The sequence below is a fragment of the Pezoporus wallicus genome, unplaced genomic scaffold (assembly GCF_028554395.1).
Source record: "Pezoporus wallicus isolate ANWC-B61680 ecotype Strahan unplaced genomic scaffold, APGP_CSIRO_Pwel_v1 scaffold_2584, whole genome shotgun sequence".
Taxonomy (NCBI): domain Eukaryota; kingdom Metazoa; phylum Chordata; class Aves; order Psittaciformes; family Psittacidae; genus Pezoporus; species Pezoporus wallicus.
Window position 1 is genome coordinate 2594077 of NW_026642851.1, and position 21784 is coordinate 2615860.

The window sequence follows — 21784 nt, forward strand, 5'->3', positions numbered from 1 at the left end:
CTGGTCCCCGGGGGATTTTTGCTTTCCTCTGAGCACTGAGCAAGACCACTTGTCAGGGCTCCTCTGGTCCTGGTGCTCTGCGTTATCGCCTGGTGCTCATGAACCACGAAGGTGGCCCCTCGTGTCCTGCAGCTGGGGGGGGAAGGCTTTTTTCCCCGCAGGTGGACTAGCAAGTGTCCCCGGGGTTTTTTGCCTCCTCCACAGCCGAGCACAGCCCCTCCATGGGGCTCCTTTGGGTTACTGGTAGCCCAAAGGCAGCTGCCAGTGCTCCACGCAGGTGGCCCTCGTGCCCCGCGTCTGGGGGGAGGAAGCCTTCTGCACTGCCAGGGTGGCCCCAGCATGGCCCCGGGACTTGCTGCTTCTCTCTGTTGCATTGAGCACCCCCTTTGTCAGGCCTTCCTCAGCCCATTCTGGCTGGGTTCTTTCTTGCACTGCTCTTGCCCCACCACGGCACTGCTCCTGTCCTGGCTTTGTTCCTTTGTCAGGCTGCAAGGGAGGTTTTGTCAAGTTAGACTGAAGGATGCGTCAGCCTGCTGCTGGCTACACATGGGCATCAGGTTAATGCTTGCTAGCAACAGCTCTGAAAGGTTTAGAAAAAGAAGCTAGAATCTAAACTAAAGTAGACTAAAATTAACTAAACTGAGATAAATAAAATAACTTTATTTATTAATAAATAAAATAATCTTTCTCTGTTTAACCTGATTTGTGTTCTGATTTGCATCTTTGAAAGTGGTTTTGGTGCTGAAAATCCCTTGGCATTTCAAGCAGATAATGGTCACATCATTACACAACTCATCCTGAGTGCAGGGAATGGAATGGAATGGAATGGAATGGAACCGAACAGCTATGATATGCTATGCATATAGTTCTGCATGACAAGTTCTGATGTAGGTCTGAGGGGCCATCTGCAGTGCAGGTCCCAAAGGGGGCAGGTCCCAAGCATTGAGGCCTATGAACACCCTCTGGACCCTGACAGCAGTAGGCCTGCACCCGTCATATGCTCTCCTTTAGACATGTATGGGGTGCCACTGGAGAGAGAATCAGTCCAGATGGACTCCTGATGGAGTGCTGTTCTCAGGCTCTCGTGTTTGGTTCTGTTTCTCCAAAAGAAACAACTCAGGCATTTTAAAAAACTAGTATTTGGGGGAGGGCTGGGAATGGAAGTGGGGGGAAATCACAAGGAAATGAGCAGGTATTGCCCACGTACAAAAGATCTGCAGCCATCGAGTTCAGGAGCACATCCTGCTTCAGGCTGAGGGCTTGATCTTTGAGCCTCACTGCTGTCAGAGATGTGCTCTTTTGCTACCCTGTGAAACCCAAATGAACGAGATGAACACAGAAGAGTTTCAAAAACCAGTTCACATGTGTTTTTTGCAACTCTGTTCTGATGCTCAAATTACCCAGAGACAATCGACATCTCTCACCCCCCTCAGAAGTCACGGGCCTCCTTCCCACAAAGTGACAGAGCCAGTGCCTGTGATAGGACAAGGTTACCCATTCAATCCCTTCTGTTAGTACAGGGCTGGGAAGAAAGGTCATCTAGTATTTCCTCAGCAGGTACTGATAGGGAAAGAAGGAAGTAGGGAAAAAAAATTCGGAAGTTGGAAGAGACCTACAGTGATCATCAAGTCCAACTGCTCGACCACGTCGGGGCTGGCCAAAAGATAAAGCATGTTATTAAGGGTGTTGTCCAAATGCGTCTGAAACATGGATAGGCGTAGGGCATTGGTCACCTCTCTAGGAAGCCTGTTCCAGTTTCTGGACACCCTCTAGGTAAAGAAATGCTTCCTAATGTCGACTCTAAACCTCCCCTGGAGCAGCTCTGAAGCGTTCCCACATGTCCTATCCATGGATCCCAGAGAGAAGAGATCAGCACCTCCCTCTCCATTTCCCCTCCTTGGGAAGAGCTGGAGAAAGCAGTGAGGTCACCCCTCAGCCTCCTTTTCTCTGAACACGACAAACGCAGTGCCCTCAGCCGCTCCTCACAGGACATGCCTTCCAACCCTGTCCCCAGCATTGTTGCCTTCCTCTGGACGCATCCAAGGACCTCCCTGTTCTTAAATGATGGGGCCCAGAAGTGCACCCAGTAGTCAGTGTGAGCCTGCCCCAGCGCTTATTATTACAGCAAGACAATCACCTCTTCCTCCTTTCTTTTTTTTTTTTTTTTTTATGTTGCTGCTGTTTGTAGCTCGCAGCTGCCTGGATTAATGCCCTCCTCCTTTTCTGTATGCGCTGCGGTGGACGCTCATAGCCCTTGCTCAGTGTGGGCCTGGAGCAAGCAGCCCAGTTCCCTCAGCTCCCCTGACATCTTTCAGCTACTGACAGCGCCCCCCAGCTCAGCCCCTGCTGCAGCGGGACCTCCACCAGGGAGCACCGAGTGCAGCCCTGCCCGTTGCGCCTCACGAGACCGGTGCAGGCACTTTCTGCACCCCGAGCTCCGCCCTGCAGCCTCCTCTCTCATCGGCTCTGTCTGGTGCCGACGGTACCACCGCCGGGGCAGCCAGAGCAGAGCTCCCAGATCGGCCCCTGGTCCTGAGGCGAGAGCTCCCATCCTGCTCTCGTTTCCAGCCCCACCCGTTCCGCCTTTCGCCCCGCCGCGCACCTGCTCCGCTCAGGGCGGGGCCTCCCTGCTGGCACCGCCCCCTGTGAGTCCCTGCTCTCCTCAGCGGAGCTGCCGGCTCCTGGGCAAGGGCTGGCGGGGGCTCGAGGTTCCCACGGTGGCTCCCGCCGCTCGGAAGTGAGGCGCCTGCACGCGGTGTTTCCTCTCGCTCCGAGGTTGAAGGCTGCTCTCTGGAGACACTCACCTAGGCAAAAATCGGCTTCAGCTAGGTCAGGTTCCTCAGAAACACATCCAGCCTGGCCTTCAGCGTCTCCAGGAGTGAAACTGACCCCTAAGAATAGAGTGGTTTCGCTCTCAGTTATGTGTTACCCCACCAAAATCTGTTACATCTTCACCAGTTAAAAGATGTAAATAGAGCCTTCTTTTTATGATGGCATATGTTACTTCTGATTCCAGTTTATATGTTTCCATACTGTGCAATCTCCTGAGAATGGTCTGTTCTTTTAAAAACTATGTGTAAACGAGGCCAAAAAAAAAAAGGGGGGGGAAAAAGGAATAGGGGAAAAATGTTCTGAAGCACTGAATCATTTCTACAGTTTCTATCTGCGTAGCTGGCACTTTCCAATTGTTTCATGTCTGTGTTGTGCTTTATTCTGCACAAAGCAAATGAAACTGCAATGGTATTTATGGCCAACATCACCATCTTTCTGGTCTCTGTCAGTACAAAGTGATTTTGATCTTGTTCGGTCAAACAGATGTGAAGAACAGATATCTCCTTCCTAGAAGAAAACAAAAAATAAATAGTGTTTCAAGGCAAGGAAAACTAGATGTTTTCCAAGCATAATCAGATGGTTATGCTTTCAAAATAGAGGTGTGTTCCCAAGCTGGCCCAGAGTATCAAAGGAATCATCGAGAACAGAGGCAATGCCATGGAAGTCTCTCTAGCTTTCTTTGTCGATACTGTTATTCCTCTCCTGAATGCAAATAGCTTTGAACTGAGCTATTATGCAAAATAAGAATGGAAAAAATAAGCATGAAATATCTATGAATCACTTCAGAAAAGTGCTAATGCCTGTGGGAATACATGGACACAGAGACCTGAGGATGTCTAAGAACCTCATCCACACTTCCCTACACTACATGCTGGATTTAGGATATTGCTTGGTTGGTTTTTAAATGATCCTCATGTACTCCAGCAACTCCCTTTAGTTTTTTTCATAAGTGAGTGATCTGTGATGTTTGGCGTTGCTTCTGTATTTCCTGTTCTGGCTTTCTAGATGCTTATTTTTTCACTTGGATGGCCAGATGAAATGTTCCAAGTGGCTTCACTGGCCAAGTATATCTTTGTGAGTGTGTATATATGCGCATAACTTTTATATAAAATTGTTTCTGCCAGAAAATATCTTCCTTCTTATTCCTCCTTTCCATTTCAAGCGCCTGTTTAAGTGCAAGGAGCCTTCACTTGTCCTGTCCTCCAGTCTTCAGATAGTAGCTGTATATAGTTGAAAATGTTTGTATCAAGAGATTAGATAAAATTAAGAAAAAACAATTGATTAGGTGTAATTATAAAACTTAAACAGGGGAAATTTAGATTGAATATAAGGAAGAAGTTCTTTACTGTAAGGGTGGTGAGGCACTGGAATGGATTGCCCAGGGAAGCTGTGAATGCTCTGGCCCTGGCAGTGTTCAAGGCCAGGTTGGACAGAGCCTTGGGTGGCATGGTTTAGTGTGAGGTGTCCCTGGCCATGGCAGGGGGGTTGGAACTAGATGATCTTAAGGTCCTTTCCAACCATAACTATTCTGGGATTCTGTTATTCTATAAGAAGATTAAACTGTGATGGTTTGGTGCAAAAGATTCAGGATAAAGTAATGGCATTTTTTAAATAAGTCAAACAACTGGGTTTGCTGTGTATTTTATCAAGGTATTTTAGTTGTGCAAATGGGAAAAAGATGAGATGCAATTGCTTTTGATGTGCAATTAAAAAGGAATGAGAAGTAAGCTGATAGTTGAATTTTCAAGCTTGTCATGTTTTCAGTCTGAACCACTACAGATGCTTGCTTAAAGACCTGTGTACTAATTTTTCCTGCAAAAAAAATGTCAAGTTTGTATGTTTATGAGAATCCTAAATTTTGAAGCAGCCTTTAAATGACTCTATATGTTTTTGTGGTGGCTCTAGTATGGTTTAGTATAGGGAAAAATAGGAAAGTGCCACATCAGCATTGTTTTTGCTTGGGGAAGCAGAGGAGCTAATTCTTTCATATCGCCCACATGCAAAGTGTCTTGATACAGGATTAAAAAAGCAGAACAGAATTAACTAAGGCTCTATACTCTCATTTCCACTCAGGCTCACAGACCTGGGCTGTGCAACAGAGGGATGGCTGAATGTATGGAAATAAAGATAACCAACCTCTTTACCTCACATTTTTGCCTTCCAGAGGCAATGATCCTTCCTTTTGCTCTACAGGCAGATCAAATTGGGAGAAGTCAGAAGATGCCACTTGATAAAGAGGACCTTGCTATTCAGACTCTCAAATTTAGGGACACTTTGATTAAAGGTACTGAAGTAGAAGCTAAGACCAGGTAGTGAGGTTAAAACTCTCTGCCCTGTGTTTCTATGACCACACTTGAAGAAGCTCAAAGCAGGTGACATAAACCATGAAATAATCTGTTTTGAGGCTGTGGCATTGAGTTATTTTGTCTGGGCAGTCTGGAGGAAAATCAACACGAGCAGAAGTACATGGGTGTAACTCTGGGAAGATAGAAATTTTTTTTTGCAGATCACTAAACTAAATTAAAAAAAATTGAAGACTTTATCAAGTATTTAATGGTGCTCTCTTTTGTCAAGAAAAAGGGCTTGGTTAAAATCCTGTGTTTATAATGAGGTAAACTACTAAAAAATCAACATTTACTTTCCAAACAGTATAAAGCCCATCATAATGCTAAACATATGTGCAAATAAAAGGCCTTTGAAGAATGCCTGATAGAGATTTGTGATTTTTATTTTATTTCATCCTTCTGGTTTATTCACTTGTACTAACAGTTTTTCCTTTCTGTACAGAGAATGGTTCCAAGTCTTTCTTCTACTGTAAATTATACTGATCCTACATTAGAGCCTGTTGTAACTGAAAATTCAGTCATACGACAGAAGATAATAGATTCGCAGTTTAAATGCTATGAGAGGATGAACAGAGCTCCTCCGTATAAGAAAAAAGGTAAAAAAAATCTAAAGGAATCTGTTTGTATATTGCCGTGCTCCATTACATAGCTATAAAAAAACATTTTCTTCTGTATACTAACCATAGTCTTCCTTGCTGTGCAGTTTCCTTCCTGTAAACAGTAGTCAAATTCACACTTACTTAGCATCCTCTTAAGTGCAAAGAAAGAAAAAAGCCTGGAATGAGCCCAGGGAATGAACAGCTCTTCCTTCCTTCCCATGCAGACAGTACCTTCGTCATCTATGTTTCTGGCTCAGTGCTTTGCTGCTTGAATATCTCCTGTTCTTGCTTTGGGAATAGCATTCTCCAGAACCTTTCAAAAAGCTCACACAGAGATCAGACTGTGAATGGTGATCTCTTAAATAGAAATGTTGTTCTGTTTGCCTTTGTCATTGTTTCGTTTTTCTGTTATTTGTGATTTGACTGATAGCCGTCATGCTCAGTACCAATACAGGTGTTTCAGGTATTCTCTATTCAGCAGTAACATTAGCAAGAAGAGGTTCATAATGCACTGAGCAGGCATCTTCACTGTATACGAGCCATATATTAAGATTAATAAAAAGGGAAATGACAAATAATAGTGGTGCTACAGAGACACAGTATAAATGAAGCAGCATTTCCAGAACTAAGAGTTCTGGTTGCTTTTTCTCACAGAAAATCCATAAGAAGTTATGAGCAAGCTATAAAAAAAAAAATATTGAATCCATTGTAGGGATTTGTGCAAATAAAGAACAGAGATGATGATGACATAGTTTAACAAAAAAATGTATTAAAAAATCATGATTAAAAAACCACAACCTAATAGAAGGGGTGGAGATAATATGTGATTTTTTGTAATGCACAAACAAAGACATTTCTACAGCTTTTTACCACAACGATTTTACTGGGCTCTGTAAGACTCAAGGAAGAATTAGATGTTAAGATATTCAGGTCTTGGTGCAGAAATGTTTGGGGATGAATATGGAGATTTCACTTGCTTTAAATAGGTCTTTGTTCAGGCAAAAAATGGGGAAAACCCACAAGTGTTTAAATAGGCTTACAGGATAAAAAGCATCATGTTTCAGACATAAACAAGCCTTTAGTTGCTGGACTTGAGGAGGAAAACACTGTCTGCCCAGATTACTCTTTTACGCTTCAGCTCTATAAATTTGGTATCCATTGATAGCTCTGCTGGATTCACCTTTCTTTTGCACCTTGCTCATGTTATTAGCTGCAAAGAGATGAAGTGTTTTCCCAATATGAGCTTGGAATTTATACATCTCATGACATGTGAATTCCTGGTAGTGTTCTCAAGGGCTGCATTTTTGCAGGAAGACAGCAGTGGCACACCTGCAGCCATCCAACACAGCACAGCAGTTTCTGCAGTCTTTCAAGTGGCAGCTAGATTTAAGTGATGCCACTGGGGACTGTTATGTTCATAGCAACATGCACTTAATTCATTTATAACCCAGAATGAAGATAATGGGTGACTACAGAATCATACCAACACTACTGAAGTTGCGGTTTCAACTAAATTGCAGGATCTTCATCAGCCCTCCATATGCACACTTCATAGAGGATTGGAAATGGACAAGGGTCTAAGTCTCTTAGCTGCAAATTTGAAAGACTGGATAGGATGAGATGGGAAATTCCCTTCATGCAAAGGACAGCAGTAGGAGTACCTCCTAGGAGGAAAAGCCCAACATATGAGCTGAAGGAGTATACTGGGCATGCATTTTCAGCACAAACAGTAGTGGAGTCTAGCACTAAGGTTCGCCGGAAAGCCCAATGTCTGGTACAGCTTCACAGAGCTAGCTGAGATGTGTCTGATTTGTCACTGGTATCTTTGCAGTACCTGATGTAACTTACTTGTACACTAGAGCAAAGATAGTTTAAATCCTTCATAATCAATGAGGGCTCAAAGCTGATGGCACTGAACTGCAGAGAACTGCATAGTATCTCGCACTCGGGAGCCGGAGAGATGGTATAATACAAATGCCCATTTCAAGGTAGAATTGATTACTTTAAATCCCACACAAATAGCATAATGAATTGCTCAGGCACATGGAAGCACCTGAACATCCCTCTAGGACAGTGCAGTACTTCCACACTAAAACTGTGTCCATCTAAAATGTGGTGCTTTTAGCTGGTGATTTGTATAACAATATGGTGTTCAACTCTTCTTTTTCTGTTTTTATTACTTATACTGTTCTATTTCCTGCAGTGCTTAAAAGAGAAATACATGTTTGTGTGTGTGGATATCTATATATGTATGTGTATATATATATATTTATGGGTGTATGTGTGTATATATATCCTGTTAATTACCTTGAAAGACAAATTCCACAATGTATAGATCAACATCAGTGGTTTTATTTTCTTTATCAGGCAAGGAAAAGGATTTAGTACTAGAAATCCCTAGCAAACTCATTCTGCAGTGTCTTTCAGATACAAGCTCAAGTTGCAAACATTCTCTGCTCTTCTTTTTCTTTGATATTGCAAAACGGTTCCTAAAAGTCTTTCAGATACATCTCAAAGCTAGAGAAGAGCATGAGAATGCCTGAAGGATAGACAACAAAACTGCTGATATGATGATTGGCTAATTAAGTGAACAAGTAACATTAGCACATTTATCTTGACAATGGAAAAATAGATACGCATAAAATTCTAGCTAATGAAGAAAAAGTGTTCATAAAAAATATCTTTTTTTGCTGGACAGCTAATCTGGGGGAAAAGAATTGAGAAAGTTTTATGTTTCATTTTTTAATCCACAACTATTTTGACTTAAAAACAGCTATTGGTGCATCTTGAGATGTCTTTTTACAGCTTTTTTGCTTTAGTAAGAAAGCTTTATCTGTGGATAATTTCAAAAGCACCAGAAGCAATTACCTGCCCATATTTTATTAACTTCATATGGTTGATAGATGCCTTCCATATGATTCTTTCAAAAACAACCTACATGGTCATAGAAGCAATTCTGAACAAAAGCAAAAAAGAAACCAAAAGCAAAAAAGGAACCAAAAGCACAAAAGGCAATATATATCTTCTCACTATATAACCTTTTAATATGATGGTCATGATGATAAATAGCTTTTCCCCAGCACAAACTGATTTTAAATGGAAAATAAGTAGGAAGTATACAGTTGGATTTTTATGTTTTGCTTTAATAAATCCAGTGAGTCAGAAAAATATGTTACAGCAAGCAGTCTCACAGCACAATTTTTGTGGACCATAGTATATAACATCTCTGTAACAGGAACCAAGAATGAGCTGTGTTCTGTCTCCCTAAGACGGCCGTTGTTTCTGGGGCTAGGAACAGTCCTTGGGACAGAGCCTGGACAGTGCTGCCTTCCCAGAAGGGGCATGAATCACAGCATGCCTACCCAGACAACATCAGCAGACAGTCTGCCTGTTACAGGCTGGTCTTGTACCCACTTCATCGGAATTGTAGTTATGTCACTGACCTCTAGTGTTGAATAATGCAGCACCTTTACAGGAACCTGTCCCTGCAAATACTGCTTTTAGCTGGGACATCCCCACAAGCACTTCCTACCTTTACATTTCAAAGACTTGATTTTCAGACCTGCTGAACAGCAGAAGGTGAAATGAAATGTGGGTGTAGGTGTCTGTAAGGTGCCACGTGTGTTACAGCTAAGGACAGAAGGTGGTTCAAAAAGAGAAGTTTATAGGATCAGACCCTACATTCAAAGTTCAGTTCAACAGGCTTTAAAACATTACTTTCCAGTAGAATGAACATGATACTCAGGTCAGCAAGACCAAGCACTCAAATGCCACTCAAAGTGTAGCAGTAACAACAGGTTTTATTGCAAAAAGAAAACTTTATTGTCTGCAGACAGCTATAGTCCTTGAGAAGGTAGAAGAGAGCAGATTCAGGAGTGACTGTGTTGAATTAACTACTGCATTCCTCTTAAATGGCCAGGACTGTTCTGCAACCGAACGTGGGATGGCTGGTTGTGCTGGGATGACACACCTGCTGGCAGGATCACTGCTCAGAATTGTCCAGATTATTTTCCAGACTTTGATCCAACTGGTACAGTATTGCTTTTTATTATCTTACTTTTCAAACAAGGTCTTCAGAACATTCATGCCATCAAATGGAAGCATTTTCCCAGTGGCATTTTTAGAGCATTGTGAAATCTTAGAGGGTTTGGCTGAAATTAAAATATATCAAGCTAATGGGTTGCCTAATTTATATATTTGCATTTGTAAAATATTTTACATTTATTTATATTTGTGTAAATGTAATCCATAATCCATAGCCAGGATTATGAAATGTAGTTTATAAAAAAAACTAGCAACTTAGTTATAATGCCAAAACATTTTTAGCATCTCATTCTGAGGTTTTGTAATGAAAATACTTATGTGCATGAAACATGTATCAGCATGGGTTTTGTCCAGTTTTTGTTGGAAAATACCATTTTATGGAAGATGAGCAGAAATAACGTTCTTTCAGTCTCCAAGTTTCAGTTGTTCATTGAATTCTTCATACAAATACTAGCAGCCCTGCAGTCTAGGAGAAGTAATTCAAGAACATTTAAAAGGACAAATGCAATGAAAAATCAAGGACAGAAATATTGCTAAATAGATATAAGGAAATACTACACACAAGTATAAAAGCGCAATGTTATTGTTTGAAGAAAGAAGCAGTTGTGTGTTCCATCCTCAGGACATGTTGCTTATAGGCAGTGCTTGATGCCACAGTGAGCTAAATCCAGCATAGACACAGGGTGCCAATTGCAGTTAAAAACTGTGAAACTAAACATTTGGAGGGGCAGGGTATATAAAGCTAAACATTTTAGGTAAGGTTAAACCAAAATGTATGTTCCCAACTGGAAAGTAAAGAAATAGAGTAGTGGATAGATGTGAATTAATTACCCAGTATCCTTAGCTTATCCTTAGCTAAACTTGATTTTACTGAGCTTGTTGCCTATTTAGAAACAGAGAAGTTTCCAGCTTGGATCAGACCTATTCTGCATTTTTCTGAATCCCATTTGCAGTAGATGAATAGGAAAATTTACAACAAGGTTTCTGCTTTCCCTGCTTCCATGGTTTTCATAGAAAAATAATTGTGGCACTAACAGTCCTAGTTTATGCACATTTCATGTGCTCCTCAGCTTATACCTGCAAAAGTGGGTGCTGGACAGCCCTGTGATTACAGAATTCTCCCAGCAACTCAAGATCCTTATCCCACAGTGTGTGTTTACTGAGCTACTCTCCTGCTTGCTCCCAAGCCACCTATTCCCAGCTTTTCCACTTGCCTACTTGTCTCCAGTGACTTGTTCTGAACTAATTGCTCCCCTACAACAGCAGTCTTCAAAGTAACACTTGAAGTCCTCCATGGAGAAGGACTTATTAATGCTTATTAACACCAAGGCCTGCGGCTTGTATAGCTGATTGTAAATCACTACCCGATGTACAAATGTGTCCTGTAGGGTCTGGTCCGCAGTGTGTGCATATTGCAGTTATTCTTTCTGCCACAATTTAGAAGTATTCCTGTTCTCTCTCCACAGCCACAGGAGGAAAAGCCTCCAGTTATTCAGCTGCTACTGTCCTATCTGCTGTCCTGTTTAGGAATAATACCTGTGTTCTTCTGGACTCAGTATTTTCCCCTGGCACGTCTCTGTTATCCTTGTCAGAAACTCTGTCAGCCTCTTTGCCTGCATCCTGATCAGTCAACACTGTTTCCCTGGCTTGGCAGCAGCTCAGCATCTCCTGGGTGAGCCAGAGCCACTTTCCTAGAGTAGCTGTTGAGTAACACAGCATGTATTACAGCTACAGTGTCAAACCAGCGTGTAGCCAGCCTTTATTTTACGGGTGGCTGATCATCACACAGGGGCTTAATAAAGTAGGAGGGAGACAAGAAATCGTGAGGGCGACTAAAAATCTTTCAACTGCTAATGGAAGTGGCTGCCACTTATAGGTAGCCAAAAGCTCAGGTTCAGCTCTTGTGAGAAGTCTGTCAGGTTTTGTGTCACAAGTCATTATTTTCTCTGGTAATTTATGCCTGATAAACAAAATACAGCTAGATTTTCTGCTGAAAAACAGGAAATTCATCATGAAGAACAATGATTTCACATGATGAAAACTGCAATGCCTGTCAGATTTGCTTCACATTAAGTCTTTATATATGAAACCACCTTGCATATATTTTAGGCATTCAAGTAACTCCATAGACTTCTGAAACAAGTGTTTCATGCTGTGCTGCATTGGGCTGCACAGAGATCTGCCGAGCCGATGTGTATCAGCTCACTGATGACTAAGTTACTTTTGTCTGAGGCCTGGTATAGCTTTGAGTTCTGGAATAAAATGATGTTGTTCAGCTGTCTTTTGCGCTTTCATATTTACACAATTCCTAACTGGAAAAGTGAAACATTATCCAGTAGCATGATTGGATTCTTCTCCGATCTGCACCTGTGCTAGAAAGTTATGTTGGAAAGTAAACAAGGTGAAATTGTATTCTGGAGAAAAAGACCCAGAAGCAAAATGATAGAGAACACAATCAGTGCTTTGTTCATTTTGTCTGACAACTTCAAAACTAACTACCAGCTGTAGTCCCACTTATTTCACTGAAATTAGGAACAGTTCTTACTAGATAGGCATCGTGTTCTGAAAGAAGGAAGGAGCACTCTGATAATCCAGTCTGTTTAGTTAGCTAGGGCTTCCCACACTTCCTTCTTCACCTGAAGAAGCTCTTTCCTGTGAAAGGAAATTAGTACCTGAAAGCTAACAGACAAACAGAAACTCCTCTCTACAAACTGTGACAGCTTTTTCCTTTTCAAGAAACAACTGCTTCCTCTTGTAGCAATCTCTTTCTCACAATGGCCATCATGTGCAATGTGATAATGCATATAACCAAATTGATTTGTCTGGAAAACATACCAAGACCTACTGCTTTACTGCTAGTGACAGCAGGAAATTCATTGTCTCATCCAGTCCTGGCTGTGAACCTCTGAGCAGGGCTGCTTTATACTCCCCTATTCAGGCAACTTGTACAGTTTCTCTTGAATTGTATTTTATATTCATATTTTATCCAGGTTAATCTTTGGTGTAATCACTTTGAAAATGTTTCCAGGTCATGCTGAAATTGCTGGGAATTGAATTTGATAGGAATTTAATATGTAATTCATGCTGGTAATATTCTTGTTAATGGAAAAAAAATATATTGTGGATGCAATGGCCTTTTAGGGAGGCAGATTTATTGGCGGCAGCAGGAGGAGCAGAGCATTGACCTCTGCCATCCATAGGCTGCTGGGTTTGTGGTAGGGGAATGTTGGATTACCCACCTCACCCTGCCTGCACAGTGTCTTTGTTCGGGATTTATTAGGTGCAGTCACATAGCAATGAAGCTGAATGTGTAAGTTGCACTGTGGCAGCCATACCTTTTCATTTCACTTTTGCTCCCTTTCCCTTAGTCAAGGAGCAGTGAGTGGCTAACAGCAGTAACCAGCCCAGCCAGCAGGGAGCAACCCCGGCTCAACTTTATGATACAAGACTGAATTTAACAAAACTCAGTTGTCCACTTTGTTAGGTTTCTATCTTTGGTCCCACTTTGTAAGCCAGTTACTCATAACTCTCCATGTGGCTCTATGATCCAGGTTTCTAGAGGTGCAGTTTGGAAACAGATCCATATGTATTCATAAGCAGTTACCTCAGATGACGATGAATGTGTTGTTACGTCTCATAACCAAGGAACATGTAAATACAGCCCTACACTTGCTGGAGTGTGGATCTCAGCAGCAGAAGGGAGAGAGGCACTGTGGTAGTTGTGTTCTATGCAGCTCTCTCCTGTGCCATACTGCAGTCTCTCAATTGCTTTCTCTTTCTGCAAAGTACCTTTAAAGAATTAAGGATAAATGCTCCATGGAGGAGAAGTGAGGACAGATGCAATAGCTCTTGCAGACCCTTTTGGACTTAACCAGCTGTGATGCCTGTGACCACAAGGGACTGTATTTGAGGGACACACGCACACTCTTCTCAACTGGCCAAATGCACAAAGCGTTCAGCTGAGTTCGGTTGCCAAGCTGACAAGAGCAGCCACCGCAGATGAGAAATCATGGCCTTCCACAAACCACAGAGAGAGACTTTGGGTGGCAGCAGCAGTTGCAGCCCCTTCTACCTACCTGGCTCCTAGCAAGCAGGGAGACCAAGTACCTTCCCAACTGTGATGTTCCTTCCTGCATACCCCGTCCATCATGTGCTCCTTCCCACTCAGCGCTGTGCCTCGGCAGGGCGACATGCCTGCGCTCACAGCAGGCTGCAGGCAATAAACTGTGTCCTTGCTGTGCAGGAGCCCCAGACACCTGCTGAAGCACCCCGAGCAACATAGGGAGGAATGGGCTTGGGAAAGCCCTTCTGTTGCTGCCACGCAATGCAGATTTCCTGACTCTGGCTAAAAAAAAAAAAGCCAGCTCTGGATTCCTGCTGGTCCTGTTTTCCTGTCTGAAAGTGACATCATTTAGACAGTGATAAATAAACCAGGTCTGAACTCTTTGTCCAGCTTCTTCTTTTCCCCCTACCCTTCTGTGCATTTCTGTCCTGCTTCTTAGCAATCTTGACAGCTGAACTTTAAAAATCAGTTCTTATCCCCTCAGTGCACAGTATGACTGTATTATACAGATTCCATTTCTGCTGACTGAGGCACTCTAACAATAGTGATAATGCTTCACTTAGTAGGACACTGGAAGTTTTCTAGGGTTTCCATTGTATTATATAAGATGCTTTTTTCATTTTTGAAAAGTTTTCTTCTAGAATATTTTACTGAGGACATAAGTATATCAGATGTGCTCCATCAGCTATTCCCTCATCTGCAAAACTAAGTACTACACAGGTCTATCCAAACAATGGCAAAGAATCCACTGTCTGGTATGTGCTGAGTATGTACTGCAACAGAGGAAAACTTACTTCAACTTCCAGCTTATAACTTGACAATAAGTAAAAACATTGGTGTTGACTCTTTTAACTTGTGCTAGCTATAGAGTTGGTCTAATTGTAAAAATGCTGATTGATAGAGTTGTCATGCTTGTTTGGGTTAAGATATTTGTTAAATATAAATGGCTGAGGTGTTTTTATGAAGACATGATTCATAAAAGCACTGTTGGTAGCACAGACAATACTACATGCAAAACTATTACTACTAGTTAATCTTCTTAGACACTTGCACTACTCCCATGAAAATACCGCTGTGGGTGAGATTTCTCCTTTTTTTTTTCTAGACAGCTCTTGCAGTGTCTGTCTTTCTAAGCTAACCACAGAGAGCCAGTACAACTGGTTATAAATTGCATAACTTAAGGTTTCTAAAATCAGGTGAGACAAATCGCAGGCAATGCCACTGTTCCTTCACTTTGGATAATGTGATGTCCAAGTGGTGGGCTATCCAAGCTGATAGGGTAAGGCAGAGCCTAAAAAATTAGAGTTTGCATTGTATTTTAAGAATCTTAAAGCCCACTTTTCCATTTTGCATTACCCATCCTTACACATTTTCTGTTTCTTTAGAGTTTACTAGGCTCTTCTGGTTAACATTAAAACCACCTCATGCCCAGGTTCATAATACTACACCTTGTACTAGGCCACTGTAGAATCATAGAATCATAAAATAGTTAGGGTTAGAAAGGACCTTAAGATCATCAAGTTCCAAGCCCCCGGTCATGGGAAGGGACACCTCACACTATACCATACCACCCAAGGCTTCATCCATCCTGATCTTGAACACTGCCAGGGATGGAGCATTCACAACTTCCCTGGGCAACCCATTCCAGTGCCTCACCAACCTCACAGTAAAGAATTTCCTCCTTATATCCAATCTAAACTTCCCCCATTTAAGTTTAAACCCATTACCCCTTCTCCTGTCACTACAGTCCCTAGTGAAGAGTCCATCCCCAGCATCCCTATAGGCCCCCTTCAGATACTGGGAGGCTTCTGTGAGGTCTCCATGCAACCTTCTCTTCTCCAGGCTGAACAGCCCCAACTTTCTCAGCCTATGTTCATACAGGAGATGCTCCAGTCCCCTGATCATCCTCATGGCCCTCCTCTGGACTTGTTCCAACAATTCCATGTCCTTCTTATGTTGAGGGCACCAGAACTGCACACAGTACTCCAAGTGAGATCTCAGGAGAGCAGAGTAGAGGGGCAGGATCACCTCCTTTGACCTGCTGGTCACACTCCTTTTGATGCAGCCCAGGATACGGTTGGCTTTCTGGGCTGCAAGCGCACACTGAAGCCGGCTCATGTTCATTTTCTCATCAGCCAACACCCACAAGTCCTTCTCCGCAGGGCTGCTCTGAACCTCTTCTTTACCCAACCTGTAGCTGTGCCTGGGATTGCTCTGACCCAGGCATAGGACCTTGCACTTGTCACGGTTAAATAACTTTTGTAGAACAGTGGTTGGGTTACAGACTCACAGCTATATTTCTGCATAAAATCGTAGATTTAGAAGAGATGTTGGACAAGTTTGAGTCACTTAGATTGACAGTAGGGAAGCTTATCTCCCAGTCCCTTATTCTGACAACATTACAGCAAGAAATCCATGAGCCATGGCTGCTTCCAAACTAGGAGCAGTTGTGTTTGTCTGGCTTCAAGGTAAAGTATGAGGCCACATGTTTTTTTCTAACTTACTGAGGCCACACTAAGCTTCAGCAGAGTGCCTACACAGATACTGAAGTACAGAGATGATGGTATTACCATTATACTCTATGTCATATTAATAAAAGCCGTGTACTTTGCAGAGTGCAAGGGATAGGACGTACAATGTTTGTACGCTGTGTTCCATGGTAGTATAACCATTAATCTTTTATCTATGACTGAAGACTTTTTCCAGCTTTAGATAATATCTGGCAATGAGTACGTTGGGAACATTTCTACACAGGCAGCCTGAGATTATCTCCAAGCTGCAGCGATGGAAGGCTGAGATAACATGTACTGTTCTCTTGGTGTTGTTGATGCACGTATTGATTTTCAACAAGTCCCCCAAAACAGTGATTTGAAACTCGAAGTAATATCAAAAGTATGCTGTGTTCTGGAGGATTTTCTTCTTTTTTCTCTTCTTTTTTTGCAATGACACTATTTCTAGTCAGAGGAAGATAGCTCAATCTATGATCAATATTATCAACTGCTTGCCAATATGATCAGTTGTTTCTTTAGAGTGTATAAAGGGAATACAAGTCTTCCAAATTAATGGAATCATTGATCATCAGAGCTGATTAAGAAAAATAAATGCAAATACTGACCACAGAAAATGAAAATGTGTATATTCAAATGCTAATTGGCTCTGTAGAAGTGTGTTGACTGGAAATGCTTGTAATCTGTATATGAAGCCAATAAATTTATAAAGTTACAAAGGGGAGTCAAAGTAGACTTTTGAGACTTTAAAGTCAGATTTGAAAAACTGTTTTTCATAAATAAATGGCTGTGTCATTGTTTAAGAAAGCAAAAAATAATTTAAGTTTATGATTTTATCCTGCCTTTGTTACTCAGGCAAACTTTCCAGTGACTCCCATGTGGGTAATGCTTAAAGAGAAGGCCAAGGAACTAGTCCAAAACGTGACAGGTGTTTAGGAGTAACTGTCTGTGCCTCAGCATCCAGGGTGTCCCAGGCAGAAATGTGAGCATGGCCAGGAGGACACAGGCACAGCACACATCTGTGGCTCCAGGCATCCTTCAGAGCTGTACAGTGCTGAAACCCCGATCATCCCCCTGCCACAGTAAAAGAGGGCAAGCCAGAGAGCACAAGCCTGGATAGCTATCTGTATAACAGGGCTTTTGGAAGGAATGCCAGAACCACCTGCAGTGCAAGAACAAGTACCAGAGACACATACAGAGGCCAAACACACATCAGATTTAACAGAGAACTTTTCAGCCACTTTAAATTAAACCGGACACTTAGAACATGTGCCAGAATGTTTGTGATGCTTCTTCTCTCTGTGCCTACATGCTTTGTAGCCTTAGAGAAAAGTGAGCACTGCTCCTACTCATCCTAGCAGGACTTGGCAGGCACTGGGGCTGTCAACATCTCCAGCATCCAGGCTCCACTCTATACACTGCTTGCTGCCCTTTCTCTACACAGTATTTTTAACTAATTATTTCCTTTGATACCTGAAACACTGCACATTGCCTTCAGGTCAGGGCCTGAGGTTACTTTCTCTTCCATAAACAGCTTTAAATGGGTAGTTATCGTATAAATAATTGCATGTGAATAATCCGTTAGAATTTCAGTTTTGCTTTCTGTAACAAGTGTCTTCCAAGCTGTTGATGTCTTCTCTGCAAGGCTAGAAACATTTACATAAGTTAAAATTATTTGTCATAAGCAAAGAATATCACACTCCCTTTGAAAAGAAATATTTATGAAGGTACCATTAATCCAGAAAATCCTACAAACCTCTTTGAATGGATTATTATCACATAAATAATTGCACCTGAACAAAAGCTAGTTGTATATACTCTTCTGCATTCATGCAAGGCAAAAGGAGACAGATAGATAACAAGTATACTACCAGATAAACATGAGGAAAAGAACCAAATAACAAAATGTATAATAATTGCACAAGCTGAAAATTCTTTGGATTTTGTTATACAGACATTTTCTTTCCAAACACAGAAATTCTTTTTTTTTAATGGATTTTTAAATGTGTCATATGCAATGCTGAATAAATTGTTATTGCAATTTATCATTAGAAAGAGCTTCAAAATATTGTGATGAAACTGGAAACTGGTTCCGCCATCCTGAGAGCAACCGAACGTGGTCCAACTATACCCTGTGCAACTCTTTCACTTCTGAAAAATTAAAGGTATGCTATTAAAATGACAGTGATTGTTTGGGAAGGGCTTTGGGCTTTGCTAGCAGAAAGACACATGTGAGAGAGATCAGAGCAGTCCTCATCTTTCAGCTTTATTTGTTGCACAAGAGTTTAATAGCATTGTCCTTGTGGTTTTAGCTTATTAAAATTATTTGATGAGTGCTCAAACCTACATATAGGTTTGCTGTGGGGTGGATAATCCAGTAGCAACTCATATGACAAGTTTTTCAGTGTTTTTCAAATGCATTTTTTAATTCCTATGATTTTTCCCTGATTGTTCAACAGTTACAAAATAATCCGTTAAAATTTCAATTTCACTTTCTCTAACAAGTATCTTCCAGTGGTTTATGTCTTCTGTGTAGGGCTAGAAATATTAATGTAAATTTAAATTATTTTTCTTAAGCGAAGAATATCACCCTGTATTCACTACTTTTGAAAAGAAGTATTTATGAAGGTACCATTAATCCAGGAAATCCTACAAGCCTGAACACGTTTAACTTTAACAGTTCAGCTGAAGTCATTGAGACTTTTTACAATCATAAATTAAGCATTTGCATCAGTATTTCCAAAATCAAGTTGCTAAGCTGAAAGAGGAGAACTAAATATAAAAGCATGAAAAGAAACAAGGAGAGAGAAATCTGAGAAAAGCTTTGAAAAAAATTAAATTGGGACGATCATGAAAATAAACATATTTCTCAAATGTGAGTGGAGCTCCAGGAAAATCTGATTACAGATTTGTGACAGAATAATTTGTGACTTTTTGGAATTGTGAAAGGAAAAGAGTCAAAAAGTTATTTGATTTGGGGTTTGTGTTGGAGGATCTTGTTTTTTGCAGCCAAAAACCAGTATGTGGTTATATTTAGTAATGATCCAGCTCAAAGGGCCTTGGAAAAGGCTACTGCACTAGGCTGGAGGTGAATTCTAAAAGTTTTTGCAGCATGAGGAGCTATCATGGTAAAATGGGGCTCATCTATATGACAAAGAAAGAATAAAAGTAACAGTCTTAGCTCACAGAGCCATTAAATGGAAGTGCCATAAAAATTTTTCCAGATGTTGGCCCATGTAGAGAGGCAAAAAATGCAGTTCTGTTACCTATTATCCATGCCTTCCAGAAGAACAATTTTGAACATCATTCAAGCAAAGTGCAGATAGAACACAAAGGAAAATTTTTCGTGTGTCGAGATTCTTCTGAAACAAAAAGCAATGGAAAGTGCAGAAAGAATCTTTCTTTACAGAAATGCCAAGTTAAATTATGACTTTTAATCCCAGTCTTCAAAACCAGGAGTGTGCTTCATTTGTAGTCTATTTCTATGTACATATGGTTAATATAATTAAGTAGGAGGTATTCATATTAGAGAGTTCTCTTTCCTCATGTGAATAATTTTAGGGGGACAAAAAAAGAACCATTAAATGTCTCTTTTAGACTTTTTTTAAACCCAGGATGACAAAATCTGTACAAACCAAAAACTAGGTGAGTCAGCGTGTTATGTCAGAAGGGACATGACAGATTGACAATTCAAGGAGTGCAGAAATTAATAAAATAGTTGATTATTTGTTTGAAGTTAACTGAAAATGCCAACATGCTACACTTTTGAAACTGGCTTACAGCCAGTTCTTAAAAATGCAGTGACAGACCATATGCTTTGTTAGCTGACAGTTCAGTCCATTCTAACCTGTCTTCATTGCTATATTTGGAAAGTTTTTTTGAGCAGTTGGCGTACTTGTAGGTTTACATGGAATAATTAAAAATGCCACTGCTGACTCCCAGATACACAACTGTATGCTGAAAGTGTGTAGATTGATTAACTAGGAATCCTCCAGGGTTCACATAGATTTGCATCCAGGTATCTGAAAGCCTTTCCTACTTCTCGCTGTTTCAGGCTTAGGGTTGTATACAGGTTAGGTGCCAAAACAATGCATTTATGAAAAATTCATCTGTAAATTAAATTCAATTATATCAATCTAATATCATATAACCCCACAGCAACCACTTAGTATGGAGTGGAAGACATGTCACATGCATGCAGATATAAACTTCTCCCACTAGTCTGTATTCAGAAAGTTGACTTCTCTTCACTCTGGTCTGTCCGCTCTGGGGTTGCAGGTGCACTCAGAACAAGTTGACAAGCATTGGCACTCACTAGTGATGTAGTAGTTAGTCTTTTTGAAGGAGACCTAAGGTATTTGCAGTTAATATGCAGAGATTTCCATACCTTGGTGAATTATATTTACACTCAGATCATGTCTGTTCTATGTGGTCAGGATAGTGTAAATGTGACTTTGAATTGGCCCACCACCACCTATGTTAATGAAAGAAGGAGCTGATTTCAAACTCGTAAAATGACTGAAGAGCAAACTAGATAAGTAGATGTGCACCTTGGCTAAGAGGAATGGATTTGTTTTCTGAATTTTGTTCGTATTTATTTTCACATGAAAGTTTAAAATTACTTGGACACACCAGAAGATGTGACTGACAAAAGTTAGGGCTACAAAGGCAATTCATATAATTATGAAAAAAAAAGAAAATAACTCATGCATAATAAAAGAAAAATTAATGAAGTAAAGCTGAAAAGAAACACAACAGGGGAACTGAGACCTCCTATCTAAGTCTTTGTTTTTTAAGACAGGCTTATACCACATTAGTACTTTCAGAAAAGAAGACAGTGGTGAAAGGCTGGCATGCCATTTAACCTCCTGCAGCCTTCTGACAACTGGGTGATGCTTAAGAGCACAGCATGACACACCTTAGACCACAACATGACATTTAAATACTGCAGCATTCTGAAGCCCAGGTCCTGTCCTACAATTTTGTTTTACTATTGGCATAAAAAATATGGATAGATCTATCTTAGATTTCACTGATACTAGTCAAAGTGAAAGCCTGGCTACCTGTTAGTGCATCTTGGCTTCACAGCATTGTAAGACCATCTAGCAAGGTTCACACCAGTGTGAACCAGAATTTGTGTCAGGGTGTGCTGTTCCTCTGTGATAGGAGTTGAGGATAACCTTTATCTCATCTGCTGCTTTCATGACTCTGTGGGCCTTAATCATAAACCCCTCTTGACTTCTCCTCTCCAAAGGGGAGAATCCTGGCCTGTGGACGTGCTTGTAACACAGCTGCTATACCTTAGTTATTTTAGTTACCTTCTTTGCACCTTTCCTATCTCTGCCATGTCCATGAGGTGGGGAGACTAGAAACACACATGCATTTAAGATGTGC

At 41.2% G+C, this 21784-nt stretch overlaps 1 protein-coding gene across 3 annotated transcripts in view; it reads left to right on the forward strand.

Annotated features, from left to right (window-relative positions):
* Positions 1 to 21784, forward strand: part of CALCR (calcitonin receptor) — a 169627-nt gene that overhangs the window by 105151 nt on the left and 42692 nt on the right. For 2 of the 3 annotated variants that reach the window (XM_057432491.1, XM_057432493.1), the window contains exons 3-5: positions 5620 to 5773; positions 9696 to 9806; positions 18443 to 18555. In XM_057432491.1, the coding sequence (XP_057288474.1) occupies positions 5620 to 5773; positions 9696 to 9806; positions 18443 to 18555 (378 nt within the window). Of the gene's footprint in view, positions 1 to 5007; positions 5117 to 5619; positions 5774 to 9695; positions 9807 to 18442; positions 18556 to 21784 lie in introns of those variants that run through there. The other variant, XM_057432492.1, reaches the window with a different exon arrangement.